Source organism: Rana temporaria, chromosome 11, assembly GCF_905171775.1.
Source record: "Rana temporaria chromosome 11, aRanTem1.1, whole genome shotgun sequence".
NCBI lineage: Eukaryota > Metazoa > Chordata > Amphibia > Anura > Ranidae > Rana > Rana temporaria.
The window spans coordinates 28,072,101-28,097,325 of NC_053499.1; the positions used below are offsets into that span (position 1 = coordinate 28,072,101).

At 41.9% G+C, this 25,225-nt stretch overlaps 1 protein-coding gene and 1 long non-coding RNA gene across 2 annotated transcripts in view; one reads left to right on the top strand and one right to left on the bottom strand.

Moving 5' to 3' along the window:
- Positions 1 to 786: 786 nt before the first annotated feature.
- The window catches only part of LOC120917183, a 124,672-nt gene continuing 100,233 nt past the window's right edge, over positions 787 to 25,225 (top strand). Inside the window, exon 1 of the long non-coding RNA XR_005744172.1 lies at positions 787 to 1,167. This is a non-coding gene — a long non-coding RNA (uncharacterized LOC120917183). The remainder of the gene's footprint in view (positions 1,168 to 25,225) is intronic.
- SYT9 (synaptotagmin 9) overlaps positions 12,216 to 25,225 on the bottom strand; it is a 210,673-nt gene continuing 197,663 nt past the window's right edge. The window contains exon 7 of the mRNA XM_040328283.1: positions 12,216 to 13,495. Coding sequence (XP_040184217.1) covers positions 13,427 to 13,495 — 69 coding nt within the window. The 3' untranslated portion in view covers positions 12,216 to 13,426. The remainder of the gene's footprint in view (positions 13,496 to 25,225) is intronic.

Sequence of the window (25,225 nt, forward strand, 5' to 3'; positions counted from 1 at the left end):
CTGGGATATTTTACGGACGGCGCATGCGCCGTTCAAATAAAACGTAAAAAACGCGGGGTCAAGACACATTTAAATAAAACACGCCCCCTACATCCCCATTTGAATTACGCGGCCTTACTCCGCAACACATACGCTACGCCGCCGTAACTAAGGGCGCAAATTCTTTCTGAATAAAGAACTTGCGCCCAAAGTTAGAGCGGCGTAACGTATCGGAGATACGTTACGCCGGCCGGACAGATACGCCATTGTATCTGAATCCGGCCCACTGTTTAGGTCACAAATCGCTCTCCTCTCACGCTGGATCGGTGTGAGGAGAGGAGAGTGATGAACTTGCAATGACCCTGCTGTCTGTTTGTGATCGCTCCGTCATTGGACGCAGCGATCACGTGGTAAACGGCCGCTGTCATTGGCTGTTTACCGAGATCCGTGTTGCTATGGGTCCCGTGGACCCGGCGCGCACGGATGTTCCCGCGTGCGCGCGCCAGAACGATTCTCTGGGAGGACGTTAATTAACGGCCTCCCAGAGTTAAGCAACCGCCCTGTAGACGTACTTTTGCTATAGAGCGCTTGTAAAGTGGTTACATTTGAAACATCGCCCCTCTTTGGGAGCAGGGCGCTACAAACAGAACAAGGGCATTTCGTTCACCAGTTTGCTGAACGGAGAAAATGGCAATAAATGATCAATCATATGTATAGGAGGCAATACCGTTTTTCATATAGGAACAATTTGGGCGATTGTAAACTAGTAGTAGTAAAATAGGGACAGCTGGGTAGCGATCCCACACACGTTTATGAACGTAGTATACACTGTCCATCCATACCAGATCAGTATAAACCGCAGCGATATAAAACAGAGCTCAAATATATCCTTTTATTCTAAATGATGAAATCCCTTGAGCAAGGTTTACATCCCATCCTGCTCCTTTTATTTGTATACATTGCAGATGTTATTTTTACAGACCCTTTATGGGCTTTTGTACAGTGCGGTGGAAGAGTTTCGTACTATATAAATAAATGATAGCAATACTAATACCAACAACAACAAAAAATAAATAAAGTAGATGATTATAACACAACCACGTTTTTTTTTTCCCAGGCTCCGAAGATCTGCCTTCTATGTGCTCTTAAGCCAAGCTGCAGCCCCGACGGATTAGCAGGCAAAGCCATGTAAGGGCCACGTTAGTGTATATCTTTGCTAAGTGCATATCCTCATGTATTATTCACCATCACATGACAACTCTGTCTCATTATTCATACTCCCAGCCTGTGAAAACTCGTAATCCCACCATCATGTAGTCACAACACACTGCTTTGCAGCACATTTAAAGGCAGTGTTGGAAAGAAGTGTAAAAATAAAATATTTTTTTTTTTTTTAGAAGGGATTACTGTATATTGTGGCCATAGATTTGTGATTCGTTCCATATGTTCCCACGGCTGTTCATGTGCACTGATGAAATGTTATTTTTTATTTTTGTTTCATTTTTTTTTTTCTTGTTTTTTCAGTTATGATCGATATATGTAATTTTGAATAAATTAGTAACTTCAGATAAATTTTATTTTGCTATGGTCCATTCGTATAGATGTAGTATTCGTTATTTTGAAAATTCGTATTAGTTTTGTTCCTTAAAGCGGGAGTTCAACCAATTGCTTTTTTTTTTTCCCTTAGCTTCCTGCTCGTTGTGTCTAGGGGAATCGGCTATTTGTATTAAAATATGAGCTGTACTTACCCGTTTTCGAGATGCATCTTCTTCCGTCGCTTCCGGGTATGGGTCTTCGGGAGCGGGCGTTCCTTCTTGATTGACAGTCTTCCGAGAGGCTTCCGACGGTCGCATCCATCGCGTCACTCGTAGCCGAAAGAAGCCGAACGTCGGTGCGGCTCTATACTGCGCCTGCGCACCGACGTTCGGCTTCTTTCGGAAAATCGTGACACGATGGATGCGACCGTCGGAAGCCTCTCGGAAGACTGTCAATCAAAATAGGAACGCCCAGTCCCGCAGCCCATACCCGGAAGCGACGGAAGAAGATGCATCTCGAAAACGGGTAAGTACTGCTCATATTTTAATACAAATAGCCGATTCCCCTAGACAAAACGAGCAGGAAGCTAAGGGAAAAATGTGTAAGGTATGGGTGAACCTCCGCTTTAACAGACAAATATGAAAGGAAATTCCAGTACCTATAATTTAAGGCCTCATTTCCACTGACGTTTTTACAGCCACTTTTCTGAGTGTTTTTTACAGCTTAAAAACGCCTGTCCATGTTATTCTATGGCATCATGCCCACATAGGCGTTTTTGAGCTGCAAATGGCATAAGTGTTTTTGAGCTGTAAAAAAAACGCAGGACCAGGGCGTTCTGAAGCTCCAGAGTAGAGCTGTAAAAACGCCAGACGTTAAAAAACGCTCAAAAACGCTCAAAAACGCTACCGCGGCATTTTTAAAGCTTTTTTTTTTTTTTACAAAATAAACATGGACAGGCGTTTTTAAGCTGTAAAAAAGGCCAACAACAGTGGCTGTAAAAAACGCCAGTGGAAATGAAGCCTAAGGCTCCATTCACACCTAGGCAGACAAATTTGCGGCATTTTGTCCCACGAATTGCGGCGGCAAATAGCGGTGTTTTGTACCGCGATTTGCGGCGACAAAACGCCGCGATTGTCCGCCTAGATGTGCCCCTCTATGGAGATGGTTCCCGAACGCTGAAAGCCGCCTGAAAAAAAGGTCCGGGACCTTTTTTCAGGCGGCAGGCGACAGGCGGCAGGCGTTCGGCGTGGAGATGTGAACCATCTCCATAGAGGGCAATGTCTTTTCATCCCGCCGTATAGAGCCGACTCGCAAGCCGGCTTCTTTCGGCAACTCGTGACGCGGCCGTATGCGCCGGGGGGAAGCTTTTGTCATACATCAATCGCTTAGCCTGTTTATTTACTAAAGTTGGAAAGTGCAAAATCAGGCTCACTTCTACGTAGAAAGAGCTTCCAGGTTTTATTACCAAAGCTTAATTGAACAATCTGGTGTTAGAAGCTCATTGGTTTCTATGCAGAAGTGAGCCTGATTTTGCACTTTCCAGCTTTAGTAACTAAATCCCATTCAGAGGCAGCTCTTTAATTGGGCAAATTAGGCGGTCGCCTAAAGCCTTGCACTTACAGGGGCCTCGCAGCCGCCTAACTTATCCAATGCATTACTCCAGTTTTGAGGGACAGGGGACCTTAACACTGCTGTGCTCAGGCAGCGTTAAGAGCCCAGCGTCCCTAACAACCAGTGAATATCGGTGACACCACCCCTTGTGACGTCAATGACCCAGCATGCCCTCAGTTAATGACGTCACAAGGGGACAGGTTCACCAGGTGACCTCACACCAGGTGGCCTCTGCCCCTTAGTTATTAAAGAGCAGGATCTGGGAGCCGCCTTGTTAAAGGGGGCTTCCAGATTCCAATAAGCCCCCTGCCCGAAGACCCCCAAAACCACCGGCCAGGGTTGTAGGGAAGAGGATCTTGTCCTTGAATTATTTTTCCCATCATGGGCGTGAGTGGGGCCTCATGTCAAGTTTTGCCTAAGGACTCACAAAGCCTAGAACCGCCTCTGACCCCATTGTGTACTTAAAAGTGGAGTATGCCTGTATATCCTTCCTGCATTACCAAGTTAGCCAAAAGGGTTCCTACCCATCTCCAACTTAGCACCAAAACATGAACTACAGCAATGCCTGGATGGAAACTGAAGTTCCGAGCAGATAAGGAGTGTTCCCTGCGTCATGGTTTCCTTTTCCATTTTGACTGGAACAAAACATTATGGCCCGGATTCTTGAAGCTCTTACGCCGACGTATCTTCTGATAGGCCGCGTAAGTGCATGGATGCGCCGTCGTATCTCTGCGCCTAATTCGTAAAAGAAGATACGCCTGAATTTTTGCCTCATCCGACCGACGTAAGTCTCCTACGTCGTCATATCTTGGGCGCATATTTACGCTGGCCGCAAGGGGCGCTTCCATTGATTTACGCGTTGAATATGTAAATGAGCAAGATACGCCGATTCACGAACGTACTTACGCCCGTCGCAGTAATCTATGCCGTTTACGTAAGGCGTACGTCCGGCGTAAAGTTATCCCACATAAAGCAGGGGTAAGTCATGTTGGGGTATGGACGTCGGAACAGCCGTCGTATTGTACGTCGTTTACGTAAGTCGTACGAGAATGGGGCTGGGCGTAGGTTACGTTCATGTCGTAGGCATTGAGCCGTCGTATCTTAGGGAGTATATGCAACGTGATTCTGAGCATGTGCGCGCATGCGCCGTTCGTTAGGCCCTTCATTTACTTGGGGTCAAGCTTAATTTTAATACATCACGCGCACCTCCTTCCTACTTTGAATTAGGCAGGCCTACGCCGGCCAATTTACGCTACGCCGCTGCAACTTAAGGAGCAAGTGCTTTGTGAATACTGCTCTTGCCTCTCTATGTTACGTTGGCGTAGCGCATATGAGATGCGCTACGCCCGCACAAAGATACGCCGCTCTACGTGAATCTGGGCCTATTTCTCCAAGTTTGTCAACAGAGTGACACAGAGATGATATGTACCAAGTCTCAGTAGGATGTTTTGCCAGGATGACTATGATGATGTACGTTGGTGCCAGTTCATATGGCCCGTGGTATGGAACATATTATCTCGATCTCCAAAACATCCAATACTTGCCAACATGCTAATACCATCATCCCATAAATAGCTGAATTACATCACGGATAGACTGGCCTCAGTTCTATATCATTTGCATTTTTTGAAGCTTTCATATACATCATTTGGTATAGTCATTGGATATTATGTCATGCTTGTCACATGATAAATGAGCTTGAGACGCATGGCATGTCATAAAAAACACCATTTTACATTTGAAATGCTGTAAAAAAAAACAGGGCCAGATTCTCGTAGACTGGCGTATCTATGCGGCAGCGTAACGTATCCCATTTGCGTTACGCCGCCGCAAGTTTTTCAGGCAAGTGCTTTATTCACAAAGCATTTGCCTGTAAAGTTGCGGCGGCGTAGCGGAAATCACGCGGCGGAATTCAAATTCGGCGGGTAGGGGGCGTGTATCATTTAAATGAAGCGCGTCCCAGCACCAAACGAACTGCGCATGTGCCGTCCCTAAAATATCCCAGTGTGCATTGCTCCAAATGACGTTGCAAGGACGTCATTGGTTTCGACGTGAACGTAAATGACGTCCAGCCCCATTCACGGATGACTTACGCAAACTACGCAACGTTTTAAAATTTCGATGCAGGAACGACGGTCACACTTAACATTGTTGCGCCGCACTTAGGCCACCATATAGCAGGGGCAACATTATGCCGGGAAAAGCCTAACGTAAACGTCGTAAGTTTACTGCGTCGGCCGCGCGTACGTTCGGGAATTCGCGTATCTAGCTAATTTGCATACTCGACGCGGAAATCGATGGAAACGCCACCTAGCGGGCAAAAAAAATTGCAGTTACGATCCGATGGCGTAAGAGACTTACGCCTGTCGGATCTAATGGATATCTATGCGTAACTGATTCTAAGAATCAGTCGCATAGATACGACGGGCCAGATTAGGACTTACGACGGCTTACATGGCGCTGCGCCGTTGTAAGTCCTTTAAGAATCTGGGCCACAGTGTCAATATTCATTGACAAAACTTTAGTGCAAAGTGCAATAACAAATGGCGACCAGATTTCTTTTTACTGAAACTACGGTATATGTAAACCCGAAAAAACGCAATCTCATATAAACTTTAAAGCGATATTAAACCCAAAAGAAAACATTTGTTATATTGCATTACTTACCAATTCTTTATTTTTATTTTTTTGCATTAAGAAATGTATTGAAGATAATTGGTCATTACAAATTAAGAATATATATGATGGAAGCTACATCTCCATACAAGGATAGAATGAGTGTGCCAAAGTTATCCATTATATCCATAAAGATACACAATTTACACAAAAACAATATTTCAAATAAAAAGCATTAATGGTATTTGATTCTATTCATAATTACCAATTCTTAGATGGTATGGTATTGTTTTATTTTTTTAGCCTTTCTTCTATTTTTATCTGGTGATTGCGCCAGTAAGTCTGTTGTTTTTCAAAAGTACAAGCTCTCCTGCAGGTACATCAGTTACAGTGACGAGAAAAAACATTCTACACTGACAGGGGTGCGTACAATGATCAATTTCATTTTTTTATGTAAATCCTTTATCCCAAAAGGAAAAAAAAACTGCTTGCTGTAATTGCTTATAAAGTATTAGCTGGAGTTTGGATTCAATTTGTTAGTGTATCTACGTTTGCTAGTACATCCAACACTGTCCCCCCCCCCCAGAATGACAATACTTTTTAGAGTGCTTTTGTCATATATATATCTATAGATACAGATACAGTTGCGACTCAGGCAAGCTTACGCCCAGCGATAAGGTCCAGCTTCCCTCTTCCTTTGCTTGTTCTCATAGGTATTTGCTGGCGTGACTTGATATTCCACAGTTGCTGGTGAGCTTGTACAGTATCTGTACTTACTATTCTTGTACCAATATAAGAATAAACTAAATGATTGTATATTCTATGCCCGTTAAAGTTTATTTGTAACTAATTCATCTTTGTTTACGTATTACTAGATGAGAATGCATTATAGATGATTGCGGCGCCCAGAAGACGCTCATTGCAAAACATGTTGGCGACTAGCATCCAATTCATCTTACTGTCAATTGTACCTCATCTGTTACAGGGCAACCAATGATTTTATGCATTGCACTTTATTTGTCTCGTTTTTTATGTATTTAAAATAAATTGTTATATTTTTCTATATAAACGTTATACCTTGAATCATTAGCTCACCTACCCCTGACACGACACACCACAAAGTCCTATTCTACTGATACGGTATTCATACCTATTCAGTTTTTCGTTGTCTTTTTGTTTTAACCATTAATGACTGGTGCAGTACTGTCTGTGTTGGAAACCAACCATACAAACCTTTTTCAATATAGATACAGATATATATATATATATATATATATATACACACACATTTTTTTTATAATTAGGCCCCTTTCACACTGGAGCAGGAGGCGCCGCTATTTTTAGTTTAGTTTTTACCCCCCAATAGCGGCTGAAAAAGGGTTAATCCTGCCTGCAATGTGACTCTGCAGAGGTGCATTTCCGACGGTATAGCCGCGGTTTTCATTGCTTTTAATGGAAAGGAGCGGTAGAGGAGCGGTAAACACCCTGCTCCTTCACCGCTTAAAAGGTGCGGCCAGCAGGACTTTTGGAACGGTCCTGCTAGCGCACCACTCCACGAAAATGTACACACGACCGGTTTCCTCAGCAAAAAAAAAAAATCCCAGCAAGTATCCCAGCCTATGGCCTCGTACCCACGACCGAGTTTCTCAGCAAAAACCAGCAAGAAACTTGCTGGGAGATATTTTTTTGCCGAGGAAACCGGTCGTGGTCGTTTTCATCGAGGAAACTGTAGAGAAACTGGACGAGCCAAAAAGAGAGCAAGTTCTCTATTTCATCGACGGGAATGGAGAAACTTGCCTTGTCGAGTTCCTCGACAGCCTAACAAGAAACTCAATGAGGAAAACGATGTGTTTTGCCCGTCTAGTTCCTCGGTCGTGTGTACGGGGCTTAAGTGTTCAGGCAGTGTGGAGAAATAAATTCAGTCTTAGAAAATAGTGTCTCTCTTCTCCAAAAATCAGCTGCCTGCACAAGAAAATATTTTAGAGGTAGGCAGTACATCATTGTTGTTTTAAAAAAAAAAATATATATATATATACAGTATATCTTCATCTTTTCCTATTTAGGGAAATGCGAAAGACAGTGAAATAACACTAAGCCATTGCTTACAATACATCATTTTCTTTTATTAAGAACAAATTTATCATACATACTAGGTCTATAGAAATGAAACTCAGGACATACAATATGTGTTTCTCAGACTGACGCTTTATATAAAATTTAGGAAAATCTGTAACGGTACATTATATCTTCTTTCATATGTCGTATGAGGATGAAACATGCATCACTTACAACACAGTAGAATCTGGACACGCTTTCCATAGTGTGTGACATTACTGAGAGTTCTTTCTTGGGTGTTATTTACCAACCTTGGGGCAAGCTTGCACAATGCAGAAACCAAAGCAACCAATCGGATACTTGCTTACTATTTTAGTGTCTAAATCCAGGCACATCTTTTTTAATTTGAAGTTGTCATTTGCAGTTTTAAAAACAAAATATATATATATATATAATTGGCAACATAAACATTATAGAATTAAAAAATATATCATATTGTAAGAATAAGGATTTCTTTACACTTTTTATCACAAAAGATTTATACAAATTTCACCCAGGCTTCATCCTTTTTTTATATTGCATCTAATAAAGAAAATGAATCTTAGAAGAAAAGTTGAGCGAAAACATTTTTCGACACATTCGCATGCAGCACGCCTGATTGGCACCCAGTCCTGCATTTATCTGTGTCTTTAAATCTCCCTAGAATTCAGCTTTAAGCAATAAAATATATATACACATACATATTTCTCTTGTACCAAATTGTATTGTAACTGTAATGTTTTCCTTCAATGTGTAAAGCACTGAGAAAACCATTGACGCTATATAAATCCTGAATAATAATATGATTAAATATATACATATATATATATATATATATATATATATATATATATATATATATTCATATATCTACTTTAATCAGTACATATTTCCCATTGCAAGATCCTGTACTGTGATCCTAAAGATCAGTTTACTTTATTTGTCGAGATCCTCTTGTGTATGTACGTTTTCTTAGGTAGAAATAAAATGATTATCATTTTAACTGGTTCCCGACCGGCCGCTGCAGTTTCACTGCGGCAGAATGGCTCCCCTGCGCCAGCTACCCTAACTGTACATTGTCCTTTAAGACGCTGTAGGAGGTGCGATGACCGCTAGACAACTGCGATCGCTTGTGACAGAGCGAGAACTGGGATCTGTGTTCCCATGTTCTCTCATGGGAGTGGAGACAGATCGTGTGTTCATACCAAGATTTTGGTCTTAAAAACACAGGCGTGAATGCAGCAATGGGGGTCCCTGGTTTTTAATATTGTCCAGGTCACTGCATGGAGTCTGAATGTTCTTTCTATGTTTGCATTGGTTTTTATAGATGTTTTATAGATGTGTTGGAAGGTTGGCCCAAGTATGTAAAAATTGACTATGCACATGTGTTATCACATTTTGCATGCCGGTTCCAAGCCTAAAATATTGGGGAAAGATTGAGGAAAGTTTTTGTGACCTATATAAAATTGTTAAGAAATTTCTGTGGAAAAGGCTATCAGATATGGTGTCCAGAGACCTGTCCATGGAATCGCAGAAAGTTGAGTACAGAAATACCGTTTTTCAAAAGACACTGAGCAGGGCTGACACCACCCAGTCTACAAAAATCCCGCTTATTTTCAATCCACAACAGGGTTTAATAGCTGAATGAACTTTTGGCAGACCAACGGGTATTTTTCTTTGCCACAAACAATATATTCACAAACAATGAGTGAGTGAGTGAGTGAGTGAGTGAAGAACTTATATAGCGCAACACATGCGAACGAAATCGCCTCTGGGCGCTCGTTGTTCCTGTCTCTTTTGATATCAAAAGAGATGAGTTTTGATCTTTCTTCTAAAGGTCAAGTCTATATACTGTTTCAACATAAACAAATCTATGTTTCATAGATAACTCCTCCTGAAGAAACAGTTCTATTCCGCGAAACTAGTCGAGGAAAATCCTGTCTATACTCCACTTCAACAGTGGTTGATATTTTATTGAAATCTGTATGTTACTAGTTTTTTATGTGTTTTAAACAAATTTTTATATTGAAAAAAACATTGTTGGATATCAGTACCGTAATAGTCCATTACAGTTCTTTGGGGTGGGTGTTTGGTCAGCCTGAGCAACTGCCCTCACATCCCCAATCCCGCTTTTGCTTCCCTATAAATCTATGTGATTATTAAGTTAAAAGAATCAAATGCAAAGTCAAGTGAAATGAAAAAGTGATTAGAAAGATCCAAAGCCTCACCATGTGAAGATACAATCCTTCAATCATAGTGTTTATAGGTCAGCCATTACCTCCCCAAAGAATCAGCACTCACCAGATGCGATAGCTTCCCTTACAGCAGCCTGTGTTTGTAAGACCAAAATCCACTGCTGACTGATAGATCCCACCTGATATCCACTTCAGAAGAAACTCCTCAATGGATTCAAGCTGAAGTAAATAAAGCTAACCAAGAGCCAGAGAAATGCTTTGATAGTGTAGCATTTATTATAACTCCATGTAGCATTAAAAACCTACATAAAACGGTGCAGATATCTTACATGTAAAGCAGCTGCTGACCTGGGACCAGATATTGGTGTGACATCAGCACTAGCAGCTTTTCTGATGCGTTTCGTCCAATAGGACATTATCAAGGGGTCTTTTAGTGTCAACATTATCCATATGTATGTAGCCTCTCATAATTATGCCCTCACTAGTGACGTGAATATCAGGTAGGATCTATTTACCAGCAGTGGATTTTGGTCTTAAAGACACAGGTGCTGCTGTAAGAGAAGCTGTCCCATCTGGTGAGTGATGATTCTATGGGGAGGTGATGGCTGACCTCTAAAAAACTCTGTTGGATGGCTTGTCTCTTCACGTGGGGAAAGGCTTTGCATCTTTCTAATCACTTTTATCATATCACTGGACTTTGCATTTGATTTGTAGATTTTTTCACTAAATAATCACATGGATTTATGATTATTTGTTTATGTTGATACAGTATATGGACTGAGATTTATTCACTGTATTGTTTGTGAATAATATTGGCACTACACTTTTTGATATATATATATATATATATATATATATATATATATATATATATATATATATATATATTAGGGCTGTTACTGATTAAAATTAATTAACATCAGTCCGTCGGCATGTGGATGTCCCATGAAGGGAACTATCACAACACCCAGTGGATGTCTGTAGAATCCCAGGTTGATAGAGGGAAGTGATAAAGGGAAGTGTAACAGCCCTTGCGTGTGGCAGATAGTAAGGTCCCGCCGGCATGCAGATATGAAGGCACAGCAAAGGAGCCCTTCAGATGGACACGGCAAGCCCCGCCGGCGTCCGTGGTGTCACCGGATCTCCGAGGGAACTCCCTGAAGACCCAGAAGCCGGCGAAGAGGTGAGTACCAATCAAAAGAATTTTGATCGATCAAAAAAAAATTACGATTAATCGAAGAATTAATAGTAAATTTCCTCAGCCCTAATATATATATATATATATATATATATATATATATATATATATATATATATATATACACACAGTATATATATATATATATATATATATATATATATATATATATATATATATATATATATATATATATATAGTGTTGTTTTAAGCTCTGGGTATACTACTTATATGTGAAAGTCACCACTAATTAGCTATCATTTTCACAGTGCAGAAAGTGCGATTTTTTTTATTACTTAGGTATTTTTCTTTCCTTTCAGCATTTTTAAAAGGACAAACCACATGGAAATATGCATGTATTCTATAAGCATTTTTTTTCTTGCTTTGACATATGCTTTAAGAATTACTTGGTTGAGATGAGATAGATGATATAGGTTAAATTAGATAGGTTGATCTAAATGACTGGAGACTCTTCATTCTACTAAAACTTGTTTGTACTTGTACACAACTGTTATTAAACCTCTAAGGGTCCTTTCACACGTGCGGACCGTTCGTCCGTTTTTTCATAAGTCCGTTTACGGACTGCAATGCTTTCCAATGGGATAGCGTACGTTAGCGGATGAGCATCCGCTAGCGTCCGTTAACATCCGTCTCCGTTAAGCTCCGTTTTTTTGAACGAAAGAAAACCCTATTTTTCTTCCGTCAAAAAAACGGAACGGACGAAAAACGGATGTTAGCGGACGATCTGTTTAACATCCGATCCGCTAACATCCGTTTTTCATCAAAATATGTAATAAAAATAAAGTTCTAACAAAAAAAAACGGATGAAAAATAAGGATGAAAAAACGGATGACAAACGGATGAAAACTGATGAAAAACGGATGAAAACTGATGAAAAACGGATGACAACTGATGAAAAACGGATGTAAAACGGATGAAAAACGGATGACAACTGATGAAAAACGGATGACAACTGATGAAAAACGGATGAAAAAAATTATCAACTGATGATAAAAAAATGATGTAAAAAACAGTCCGCACGTGTGAAAGGACCCTAAGACCAGGGGTAGGCGAACTTTGGTGCTCCAGCTGTTTCGGCACCTACAAGTCCCATGAGGCATTGCAGGGCACTAACAGTCATAACTGTTAATCCCAGGCGTGATGAACTTGTGATTCCACAACAGGTGGAGGGCCTAGGTCTGCCGGCCCCTGTGGTCCAGACCCCTAAACCAACCCTAGCTGACCAACCACAGCTCATTGATGATGCTGCCAGGATATCTGCACTGTGCAAGTTCACCTCTACAAGCAGTCAAGGGGATGTAGGACCATGAATGACATCAGAAGGACTTAATATCAAACAGAACAGAACATATAAAAAGGAGAACGTGAAGAAGATAAGGTAATCAGAAATGGAGCATGAACCAATATTAGACCAAACCAACACAGCCCATTCAGAATGATGTGATCAGGAAATATATGTGGATCTAAGCAGCATGCCATTGAAAAACATTTCAAAACTAGTGATGTCATCATGAGCCAAAAAAGGAAAAACTTGGGAGGAATTGAAACAAAGTAACAAAAACATGTCTTGGGATGTTAAATGGACAGTCCACCAAAAATAATAATGACGTTTCGGGAGGATAGTGGTGGGCTGAATATCCCACTTGCTTTTTGTATCTCATGGAGACTCCAGCTTCAAAATCTTTTTTTTCCAACTTTAGCCAGAATGTTTGCTCTCTGATGTAAAAATGTCTACAGGCATGGTGAGACACCTTATACTGGCCACAGCCGGCGGGTGGCCCAGGGTCATATATTTTGCTGCTGGAGTTCCCTAGAGATATTAAAAGCTTGAAGGTCAGTCAACCTGCCATCCATATTTCTCCACAATTGAAATTTCAGTTTGGAGTGGACGGACCTCATAATGAAAACCAGTGCACAGGCAGGAAACCTGTAAGATTTAATAACCCCTTTGGAATGAAACACAGCTAAGAAAAGGAGATGTGATGGGCTGTTATGGGTTACACCCTTGATTTCCTGTGCAATGACTTTCATGAACAATCCCAAGTTATATCTTGTAGCATCCGGACAACTCTTCCTCTCTGGAGTGACGAAAACGCAAACAGCTTGAAAAGCCAGCGCTCACGCGTTGCTCCATCTGGAAGCTTTTATCTCAAACTGTGCCTTCCGATGGCATCTTTCACGGAGATGGTGGACCCTTCAGTGAATTGCAAGATCCATTTCCAGTTGCTGCATTTTGAGCAGACCACTGAGGAAAGAATAAGAAAGAAGAGGGAGGGAAGTAGGGACAGGAAGGAAAGGAGTGAAACAAAGCACAGAAGGAAGGAGGAAATGAGGCATAGAAAAAGAGAAGGGAGAGAGAAAAAAAGAAAGGAATGAAGGAAGGAAGGGATGGAGGGAAGGAAGGAAGAAATTAAGGAAATGAAAGGAAGGAAGGGAGGGAAGGAAAAGAAGAAAGAAAGGAAGGAAGGAAGGGAGGGAGGGAGGGATGGAGGAAGGAAGGAGAGGGAGGAAGGGAGGGAGAAAGGAAGGAAGGAAGGAATGAAGGAAGGGAAGGAAGGAAGGAAGAAAGAAAGGGAGGAAGGACAGAAGGAAGGAAGGGAGGGAGGAAGGAAAGGAAGGAATGAAGGAAGGAATGAAGGGAGGAAGGAAGGAAATGAGGAAGGACAGAAGGAAGGGAGGAAGGAAGGAAGGAAGGAAGAAAGGATGGAAGGGAGGCAGGGGAGGAAAGAGGGAAGGAAGGGAGGAAGGACGAAAGGAAGGGGAGGGAGGAAGGAAGGGAGGGAGGGAGAAAGGAAGGAAGGAAGGAAGGATGGTAGCGAGGTAGGGAAGGAAGGGAGGAAGGAAGAAAGGAAGGGAGGAAGGACAGAAGGAAGGAAGGGAGGAAGGAAAGGAAGGAATGAAGGAAGGGAGGAAGGAAATGAGGAAGGACAGAAGGAAGGGAGGGAGAGAGGAAATGAAGGGAGAGAGGAAGGAAGGATGGAAGGGAGGCAGGGGAAGGAAGGACGGAAGGAAGGAAGGGGAGGGAGGAAGGGAAAGAGGGAGAAAGGAAGGAAAGAAGGGATGAAGGAAGGAAGGATGGAAGCGAGGAAGGGAAGGAAGGAAGGAAAGGAGGGAGGAAGGAAGGAAGGGATGAAGGAAGGAAGGGAGGAAGGACAGAAGGAAGGGAGGACAGAAGGAAGGAAGGGAGGAAGGAAAGGAAGGAAGGAAGGGAGGGAGGGAGGGAGGGAGGAAGGGAGGGAGGGAGGATGATGGAAGAGAGGCAGGGGATGAAAGAGGGAATGAAGGGAAGGAAAGTAAGGAAGGACGGAAGGAAGGAAGGGGAAGGAAGAGAAGGAAGGGGAAGGAAGCGAAAGGAAGGAAGAGAGGGAGGGAAGGAAGGGAAAGGAACGGAGGGAAAGAAGGAAGGAAGGAAAAAAGAGGGGAAGTTAAGTTAGAGAGGAAGGGAAAAAATAAGAGAGGGAGGGAGAAAGGAAAGAAAGAGGAGGAAAGAAGAATGGAGAGAAAGGAGAGCATAAGAAAAGAAGGAAACAAAGAGAGAAAGAAGGTAGAGAGAGCAAAGGTCAAATGTGTGGCAGGAAGGATGAAAGTATTGAAGGAAAGATGGGAGGGAGGAAGAAAACAAGCATGGAGGTAAGTAACAGAGGAAGACATTAAGAATGGAAGGAGGTGTCAAGGGAAAGTAGTGGGAGAAGGAATTAAGGATTGAGGAATGGGAAAATAAAAAGAGGTGGAACATGGAGGAAAATAAAGAGGAAAAGAAGAATAAGAAAAAAAGGAAAGTAATGGGAGAAATAATTAAGGAGTGAAGAAGGCATGAAAGGAAAGAAGAAAATGGGTGGTTGATAGAGAGAAGGGGAGGAGGCAAGAAAGTATCGAGAGAAAGAAAGAATGGTATAGGAGAAAGGGAGGGGAAAGAAGGTAGGTAAGATTTGACCAGAGAACAAGGAAAAGGAAAACAAAAATAAGACACATTAGTAAATTTGCAAGTACCCAAATTCTTTAAGAGTGCATTTGCTTCCCTGCAGATTTCTACTTACTACAGGCAAAAGTTTGATTCTTATGCCGCGTACATACGATCATTTTTCGGCATGAAAAAAACTTTGTTTTTTCCAACTTCATCATTAAAATGACGTTGCCCACACACGATCATTTAAAAAAAATGTTCTAGCAAAGCGGGGTTACGTACAACACGTACGACGGCACTATAAAGGGAAAGTTCCATGCGGATGGCGCCACCCTTGGGGCTGCTTTAGCTGATTCCGTGTTAGTAAAAGACGATTCACACTTTTCTGTCTGTTACAGCGTGATGAATGTGCTTACTCCATTATGAACGGTAGTTTTACCAGAACGAGCACTCCCGTCTCATAACCTGCTTCTGAGCATGCGCAGGTTTTTAACCTCGTTTTAGCCCACACACGATCATTTTTTACAACCCGAAAAACGACATTGTTTAAAACGTCGTTAAAAAATGCAGCATGTTCGAAAAAAAAAAAAATCGTTTTTCAGAACCCCGAAAAATGACGTGAAGCCCACATACGATCATTTTAAATGACATTTTTTTAAAACGTTGTTTTTTTCATGCCGAAAAATGATCGTGTGTACGCGGCATTAAGCAACAAAGAAACTGAGTCAGTGAACTGCTAATGTCATGCAGCCAGTTTACTAAATCTAAAGTTTATAGAGTTTGTGCCTTGCTTTTAGAAGACCTGTACGCTGACCACGTTTTTTGGTGATGTGTTACCTCCATCACATCTACTTTTCCCACATACAATGCTTCTGGGGATGGAGGAATCATTTCTCTTTAAATGTTCATGAATCAATACAATACAAAAGGTGCCATTGCTGTCTGTCAGTCCATTCAGTAAAGGCCACCATGACATTAAATATCTGTCAATGAGATTAATTATCTGCCAATCAATCTTCCATATACGCTTCAATGGTAATACACAGTGCTTGCTATTTACTTTGGTATGCTTGTGTCTCCCGGGGACATCTGCTTTATTTATTTTTCCGATGTCCTATCTATAGTCTGCAGAAGTAGGAAATACACCAGACTTATACTACATAAAGAGAACATATATAGCCAGATTCATAGAGAGTTACGCCAGCGTATCAGTAGATACGCCGTCGTAACTCTGAATCTACGCCGGCGTTAATTTAAGCGTATTTTGGAAACCAGATACGCTTAAATTAGGCTAAGATACGAGCGGCGTAAGTCTCCTACGCCGTCGTATCTTAAAGTGTAATTTTTAGGCTGGCCGCTAGAGGGCGCTTCCGTTGAGTTCGGCGTAGAATATGTAAATGACTAGATACGCCGATTCACGAACGTACGTGCGCCCGTTGCAGGAAAGATACGCCGTTTCCGTAAGAGATACGCCGCGTAAAGATAAAGCTGGCCCCTAGGAGGCGTAGTCAATGTTAAGTATGGCCGTCGTTCCCGTGTCGAAATTTGAAAAATTTACGTCGTTTGCGTAAGTCGTCCGTGAATAGGGGTGGGCGTAATTTACATTCACGTCAAAACCAATACGTCCTTGCAGGGTACTTTGGAGCAATGCACACTGGGATATGTACACGGACGGCGCATGCGCTGTTAGTAAAAAACGTCAATCACGTCGGGTCACCCCCCTTTAACATAAAACACGCCCCCTCATCCTCATTTGAATTAGGCGCGCTTACGCCGGCCCCATTTACGCTACGCCGCCGTAAGTTAGGAGGCAAGTACTTTGTGAATACAGTACTTGCCTCTCTGACTTAAGGCGGCGTAGCGTAAATACGGTACGCTGCGCCGCCTTAAAGATACGCGCCCCTACCTGAATCCGGCTAATAGTCTTATAATGTTTTTTTTTATTTTTATAAATCTGCAAAAGAAATTCCTATAATGAAAATAATATTATTAATATGTGTTAAACCGTTTATACACTTTTCAGCATATTTTCTCAATACATAGGGGGTTATTTACGAAAAGGCAAATCCACATAGGTGAATGCAGCATTGGTCTGATGCTGCATCTGTCCCTCGTCGGCTCTAGGACTGAGAACCTAGTGATCAAAAACGACTGATCGCTCTGTTCTCAGTGTTCCATGAGCAAAGAGCTGGTGACTTTCAATCACCGGCTCTCTGCTCTGCCCCTCCAGCACTCACTGGAGCGCCAGGCTGTGGAGCGGGTGGGAGCAGCTAGCTCAAGAATCTCAGGGATGAGGGGGTTGTTAGGCATGTACTTGCCTGTCGCTCTATTTTTGTTTATAGCGCAAAAAATAAAAACCGCAGAGGTGATCAAATACCACCAAAAGAAAGCTCTATTTGTGGGAAAAAAAGGATGCCAATTTTGTTTGGGAGCCACGTTGCACGACCGCGCAATTGTCAGTTAAAGCGACGCAGTGCCGAATCGCAAAAAGGGGCCTGGTCCTTTACCTGCATTTTGGTCCGGGGCTTAAGTGGTTAAGAGAAAATACAGGAAAATTGTGAACTCTCTCTATCGCAATCTTCAGAAAATGAAAGAAATGAAAACACATGGCATGGAAAAAAGACCCGATGGTCAGTTCTGGCCCCTTAGTGAACACAGGGCCCCTATATGTGTACCACGGGTGTACGTCTTTCCCGGAACATAGCCTGACAGCCAGGAGAACAAAACTCTAACAAGCAGCTGCAGTTGAATGATAAATATATGAATATTTGTATGAGTTACAGGCTAAATCTTTAAGGAATAGTGAAGTTGGCATGATTGCCAAGCTGTGAGTAGAGATATTTAACATACAGTGACAGTCGGCAGTCATCCTCTACTTGTTCTCAATGCTAGAATAGCTCTGAGATCTCTCGAGACCCAGGACAGGCTTTTATTTATATCTTCACTTCAAGACCTTTCCATTCAACAGCCCCAGCAAGTGCAGGAATCCGGGATGCCAGGAGCTATGGTATTGTACTTTTCTTTATAAGACTGTAGTCTTGGGGTTAGCACATTGTATAGTTTAACAAACGTTCTCAATCATAAGGGCTGTCCATGCCGAAGTAATTGAAATATATAGAAAAGGAAACTAGTGGCAATACAAAAAGAGAATTGTCGGGCAGGCTCGGCAACTCTCGCGCTGACGTCCTGTACGTCCAGGACGTGAGCGCGGAAGGAACCGAGACTGCCCGACTATACCCGAGTGTACTGCGCTCGGTATATGTCGGCGCAGTATTCAAACTCGGCGCCGGAAAGCGGGTATCGGCGTATACCGCGCACCCACGATTTTGCCCTGATTTTCAGGGCAAAAAAGTGCGCGGTATACGCCGATAAATACGGTATATTGCTGGTCTTAGTACTGATCAAGCAGAAAGTAAAGAAGGTGCTTGGTGCATGACACCACTTGAATATTTCCATTCAAGACTACGATATGAGCACCATGAAGAATGGCTCTGGCTTCTTACCTGCCCTAGAAGTGAGTAGGGCTAAGGTCTTTGTTATAGTAGGAGGGTGTCATAAGGTGACACTAGACTCTGGTCTAAAGGTTGAAGGTTTTCTTTACCTTCATGCATTCTATAAATGAATGTAAAAAGCCTTTTTAGCTACCCACCCAGCCCCCCTAATACTTACCTAAACACCATCTCGATCCAGTGATGTGCATGAGAGCAGCTGCTCACCTGGGTCTCTCCCTCTTCATTGGCTCAGGCTGAATCACAACCAGTAAGGATGGTCAGGGGGCAGGGCTAAGCCCCGTTCTGTGTATCCATGGACAAGCAGCTTGCTATGGGGGCACTCAGCAGGGGGAAGAGCCCAGATCACCAGCAGGGGACCCAAGAAGAGGAGGATCTGGGATGCTCTGTGCAACCCACATGCTTGCTTGTTATTTAAAAAAAAAATCATTTTAGTAGTATTTTAAAAAGTACCTTCTATTGCTCTGAGCCTTCTTTAGATTTTTTTGTTTTTACTTCTGTGATCCAACTTCCTTTCATTCTCCATGGTCCCACTGTATGCAGGAAAGTAGCCACCCTCTCTTGTTTGTTTCTGAGATGAACTATGGACTATGGGATGTGTGCTGTGCATAGAGCAGTGCACATGACCACAACTACAGTAATGTGCACCGCTCATCTCAACCACATGGAAGTCAGAGGGAACAGCATAGGTTTGGGAACTCACGGAGGATATTACATGGAGGCAAAAAAACACACAGTATGACATTAATTCCTGAAAAATAGATTACAGGGCCATCAAGTAGCAGATGTATATGGATTACACACGATCAGTCCATCCGATGAGAACGGACCAATGGACCGTTTTCATCGGTTAACCGATGAAGCTGACTGATGGTCTGTCGCGCATACACACCATAGGTTAAAAAACGATCGTGTCAGAACCTGGTGACATAAAACACAACGACGTGCTGAAAAAAAATGAAGTTCAATGCTTCCAAGCATGCGTCGACTTGATTCTGAGCATGCGTGGATTTTTAACTGATGGTTGTGCCTACTAACGATCGGTTTTGACCTATCGGTTAGGAATCCATCGGTTAAATTTAAAGCGAGTTGGCTTTTTTTTAACCTATGGTTAAATAACCTATGGGGCCCACACACGATCGGTTTTGACCGATGAAAACGGTCCTTCAGACCGTTGTCCTCTGATTAACCTATCGTGTGTACGAGGCCTGAGACCACTAAATTCCCAGACTTCAAGACTTTACAAATCAGCATAGACAGGATTTAACTTTGGACCATCTTAAGATAGCTGACCCACAGTCAGCGGCATGCAGTGAAAAGGTCAGGCTGTTCACTCCAGAACACAGCATGGGTAACATTTATACATTATTCACTAAAAATGTAAAAATTTTATATAAATAATTCTATGATAATGTCACGTTTATTGTTTGAAAACCAACTCCTTCATGCACCTCCTTTCCCCATGCCCTAAAACATTTGACTTTTTTTTACAGGTACCTTCCTCAGGAAGACACCGTTGGCTCCCATATCCAAACTGGTGGTACCAGGGACCCACAGTGGTTAGAATAACTGGCTGCATCAAATCAGCGCTGGACCTTCAGGCACTGGTAAATCCGATCGTGTGTACAAGTGCTTGGCCTAGTGCTGAAGTCTTGTTTATAGTGTTATATATTACATGATTGGCAGGCTGTGTTTAGATGTATTTGGTATAGGTCTTTGTACTGTTTTTTGAAACTCAATAAAAATAATTTTTTCAAAAAAAAAAAAGTAGTTGTAAACCTCAGTCATGAAATCATCATATTATGTGTATCATCCGAAGGCTATTCACTTCACTGGGTATATAAGAGGGTTTACAACCACTTTAATGCAGCAGATGAAAGACACATCATGCTTGCTTTCCTTCGACATTGGAAGATGTCCAGCAGTGCTATTAACACACTTAGGCCGCGTACACACAATCTTTTTCGGCATGAAATAAAACGTTGTTTTTCAGCATGTCCAAAAAACGACGTTTTTCCAACTTCATCATTAAAACGACGTTGCCCACACACCATCGTTTTTAAAAAATGATCTAGCAAAGCGCGGTGACGTACAACACGTACGACGGCACTATAAAGCAGGGTTTGACAAATTTGCTTGGAATCTAGGAGCCAGCTGAAAAAGTTAGGAGCCAGAAAACGCGCCCCGTCCCGACGAGCTTGCACGCAGAAGCATAAACATACGTGAGCAGCGCCCGCATATGTAAACGGTGTTCAAACCACACATGTGAGGTATCGCCGTGGTTGGTAGAGCGAGAGCAATAATTCTAGCCCTAGACCTCCTCTGTAACTCAAAACATGCAACTTGTAGATTTTTTTAAACGTCGCCTTTGAAGATTTTAAAGGGTAAAAGTTTGTCGGCATTCCATGAGCGGACGCAATTTTGAAGCGTGACATGTTGGGTATGAATTTACTCGGCGTAACATTATCTTTCATAATATTAAAAAAAATGGGGATAACTTTACTGTTGTCTTATTTTTTAATTAAAAAAAGTGTAAACTTGTAAGACCGCTGCGCAAATACGGCGTGACAGAAAGTATTGCAACGATCGCCATTTTATTCTCTAGGGTGTTAGGATAAAAAATATATATAATGTTTGGGGGTTCTAATTAGAGGGAAGAAGATGGCAGTGAAAATAGTGAAAAATTACATTAGAATTGCTGTTTAACTTGTAATGCTTAACTTGTAATACCAACGGCCACCACCAGATGGCGCCAGCTCACACATCTGGTGGTAATAACTTGTAATACCAACGGCTCACCACCAGATAGCGCCAGCTCACAAAAAAAAACGGGATTTGTCGAGCCCTGCTATAAAGGGGAAGTTCCATTCACCTTTGGGCTGCTTTAGCTAATTCTGTGTTAGTAAAAGACGATTTGCGCTTTTCTGTCTGTTACAGCGTGATGAATGTGCTTACTCCATTATGAACGGTAGTTTTACCTGAACGAGCGCTCCCGTCTCATAACTTGCTTCTGAGCATGTGTGGGTTTTTTACGTCGTTTTAGCCCACACACAATCATTTTTTACAACCCGAAAAACTACATTGTTTAAAACGACGTTAAAAAATGCAGCATGTTCGAATTTTTTTTTTGTCTTTTTTCAGAACCTGAAAAATAATGTGAAGCCCACACACGATCATTTTAAATGACGTTTTTGAAAAACTATGTTTTTTTCATGTCGAAAAATGATCGTGTGTACGCGGCATTAGGCCCAGATGCACTCATCTAGTCTGACCAGAAGTAGAAGACTGCGCCCAAAAAGCCATATGTCCAAAGTAGAAACAAGGCTAAGCGACTCAAAAATGCACAAAATGGACATAGGACTCGGGGTGCAGAAAAACAGAAGCAGATGTTCTGGACTGATGAGTCAAAATTTGAAATTTGTAGCAGGAAACCGTTTGTTCATGAAGGGCTGGAGAACGGTACAATAATGAGGGTGTGGAGATAACTGTGAAGCATGGTGGAGGTTCCTTGCAAGCTTGGGACTGCATTTCTGCAAACGGAGTTGGAGATTTGGTCAGAATCAATTGTGTTTTGAAAGCGAAGAGCGGTCAAAACAAATATTGATTTGATTTGGATTTTTCTTCTGTTCATTCAATTTCCATTTTGTTAATTGATAAAAAAAAATAAAACTATTAACACCTTTATTTCTGAAAGCAGTTTAAATTTACAGCATTAATTCACACCTGCCTAAAGCTTTTGCAAAATACTGTATGTGTGAAGGTCTGAATAGGGTCACCATACCATGTTCTTGGACAGTAAGCTAACTTAAAGTGGTTCTAAATGCAGAAGGTTTTTATTTTGCATGCATTAACCACTTTAAGACCAGGCCTTTTTCAAACATTTGTTGTTTACAAGTGAAAATCTCATTTTTTTGCTAGAAAATTACCTACTTAGAACCCCCAAACATTTTATATATTTTTAGCAGAGACTCTAGAGAATAAAATGGTGGTCATTCCAGTATCTTATGTCACATTGTATTTGCACAACAGTCTTTCAAACACAATTTTTTTTGAAAATATACACTTTAATGAATAAAAAAAACAGAAAAGTTAGACAATTTTTTTTGTATAATATGAAAGATGATATTACTCAGAGTAAATAGATACCTAACATGTCATACTTTAAAGCGGAGGTTCACACAAAAAGTTAACCTGTGCTTTTTGGATCCCTCCCCCACATTTGACACCTTTCAGGGGGGAGGGGGGTGCAGATACCTGTCTGAGACAGGTATTTGCACCACTTCCCGGTTCAGATCCCCACTGGGAATCCAGCCTGGCACGTCATCCCCCCCGCTGTCTTCTGGGAAACACTGTTCCCAGGAGAGAGCGGGGACCAGTGACGGCGTGCCGCGATCCTCGCGCATGCACAGTAGGGAATCGTGCAGTGAAGCCGCAAGTCTTCACTTGATCATTTCTTTGTCAGTTGGCAAACGTACAAAATCAACAGGGAATCAAATACTTTTTTCCTTTATTGTAAAGAAGGACCAACTGAACCTAATGTGTTGAACCTTGAAAGAAGTAACCAAGAGAGGTAATGCTATATTTTATACAAATATACAGTATATAAATGGAACATATAATATATTAAACTGAAATTGTTAAATGTAAGGTCTCCATTAAATACACGAGATCACCCCTTAAGACTGAAAGAAAAAAAAAGGTTTAATCACCAGTGAACAAAATATAAAGGGTTACTTACATTTCTAAAAATACATAGTAGAATGTTGATCCATGAATTAATCCGATTGCCATTAGGGATCAGGAAGGATTTTTTTCCCTGTTGAAGCAAATTGGACCATGCTTTATATTATTTATTTTTTTGCCTTTTCCTGGATAAATTAGGGCTTCTGATATTTTTAGATTTTTTTATTTTGAGGTTGAACATAATAGGCACATGCCTTTCTGTTAAACCTAATTATCTATGTAACCACGAAAAAAACAAAAACTGCTGCTTATGAATCCAAAATCCATTCTTGTTTTTAAAGTGCCTAAGAGCTTGTACTTTTTAGTCTACAAATTTTTACTTTCGAGCTAAAAGATGGACATCTATGGGTTAATAAAGATGAATCTTGGGAAAAAAATGGACCGTCTCTCTAAAAAGTGGAGATTGGGGCAATGCCAATGACATAGGTGTCAAAATAGGAGACTTTTGGGTTCTCTGGGATGACCCACCTATGACATTTAAAGACACTGATAACTTTGGAAAGGTGGAAGAAAAAAATGTAAAAGTTTGAAGAAATTATGGCATTTGGCAATAAAACTGTAATGTGTTTCCTACTGTGCATCCTACTGTGCATTAGGGATGAGCTTCGTGTTCGAGTCGAACATATGTTCGATCGTTCGTCGAAATACGAACAAAACGGGTCGTTCGCGCCAAATCCGAGTTATGTTTCACAGACCATAATTCACTGCGATGCGCTGGCTGATGATTGGCCAAGCATGCACTATGACCCGCATGCTTGGCCAATCACAGCTTGCAAAAAACGGAGAGCCATAATTGGCCAAAGCCAGGGTGGCTTTGGCCAATTATGGCTCAGGGGGTTTAGTACACGCCCCACACTATAAAAGGCCGCCTGGAGGTCGGCCTTGTGTAGTGTGTTGCGATGGTAAAGAGAGGAAAGAGAGAGTGTCATTTTTTGCAGGTAGATAGAGCAGGCAGGCTAGTTAGTTAATGTTACAGTGTGTAGAGGATATATATACATCCCAGGTGTTGTACATATATTTATACACTGTATAGTTCTGCTAGATCCGCTCTTCCTAATTTACTGGCAGGCATGTGATTGTGCTAGCTGCAGTATTCTTACGTGGTTTATTGCCTGTGTCCTCTGTAGTTTGCACCTAAAGCTACTTGGTGTGTACTGGCCGTGTGCTCTGTAGTTTGCACCTAAAGCTACTTGGTGTGTGCTGCACATGTGCTCTGTAGTTTGCACCTAAAGATTCAGGAGCAGTGATTTTAATGATGCTTAAAGTGGGAGTTCACCCATAAAACAATTTTTTCAAAGAATCCCCTTAGATGGATGCTCATTTTGTCTAGGGGAATCGGCTAGTTGTTTTAAAATATGAGCTGTACTTACTGTTTTCGAGATGCTTCTTCTCCGTCACTTCCGGGTATGGGTCTTCGGGAGCGGGCGTTCCTTCTTGATTGACAGTCTTCCGAGAGGCTTTCGACGGTCGCATCCATCGCGTCACTAGTAGCCGAATCGCCGGCTTCTTTTGAAAAATCGTGACGCGATGGATGCGACCGTCGGAAGACTGTCAATCAAAATAGGAACGCCCAGTCCCGCAGCCCATACCCGGAAGCGGCGGAGAAGATGCATCTCGTAAACGGTAAGTACAGCTCATATTTTAAAACAACTAGCCGATTCCCCCAGACAAAACGAGCATCCATCTAAGGGGAAAAAGTATTATGTACGGGTGAACCCCCGCTTTAAATGAAAAAGAAAAAAAATGAAAAATTCCTTTAAATATTGTACCTGCTGGGTGTCTATAGTATGCCTGTGAAAACGTCTTTGAGAACCCGGGT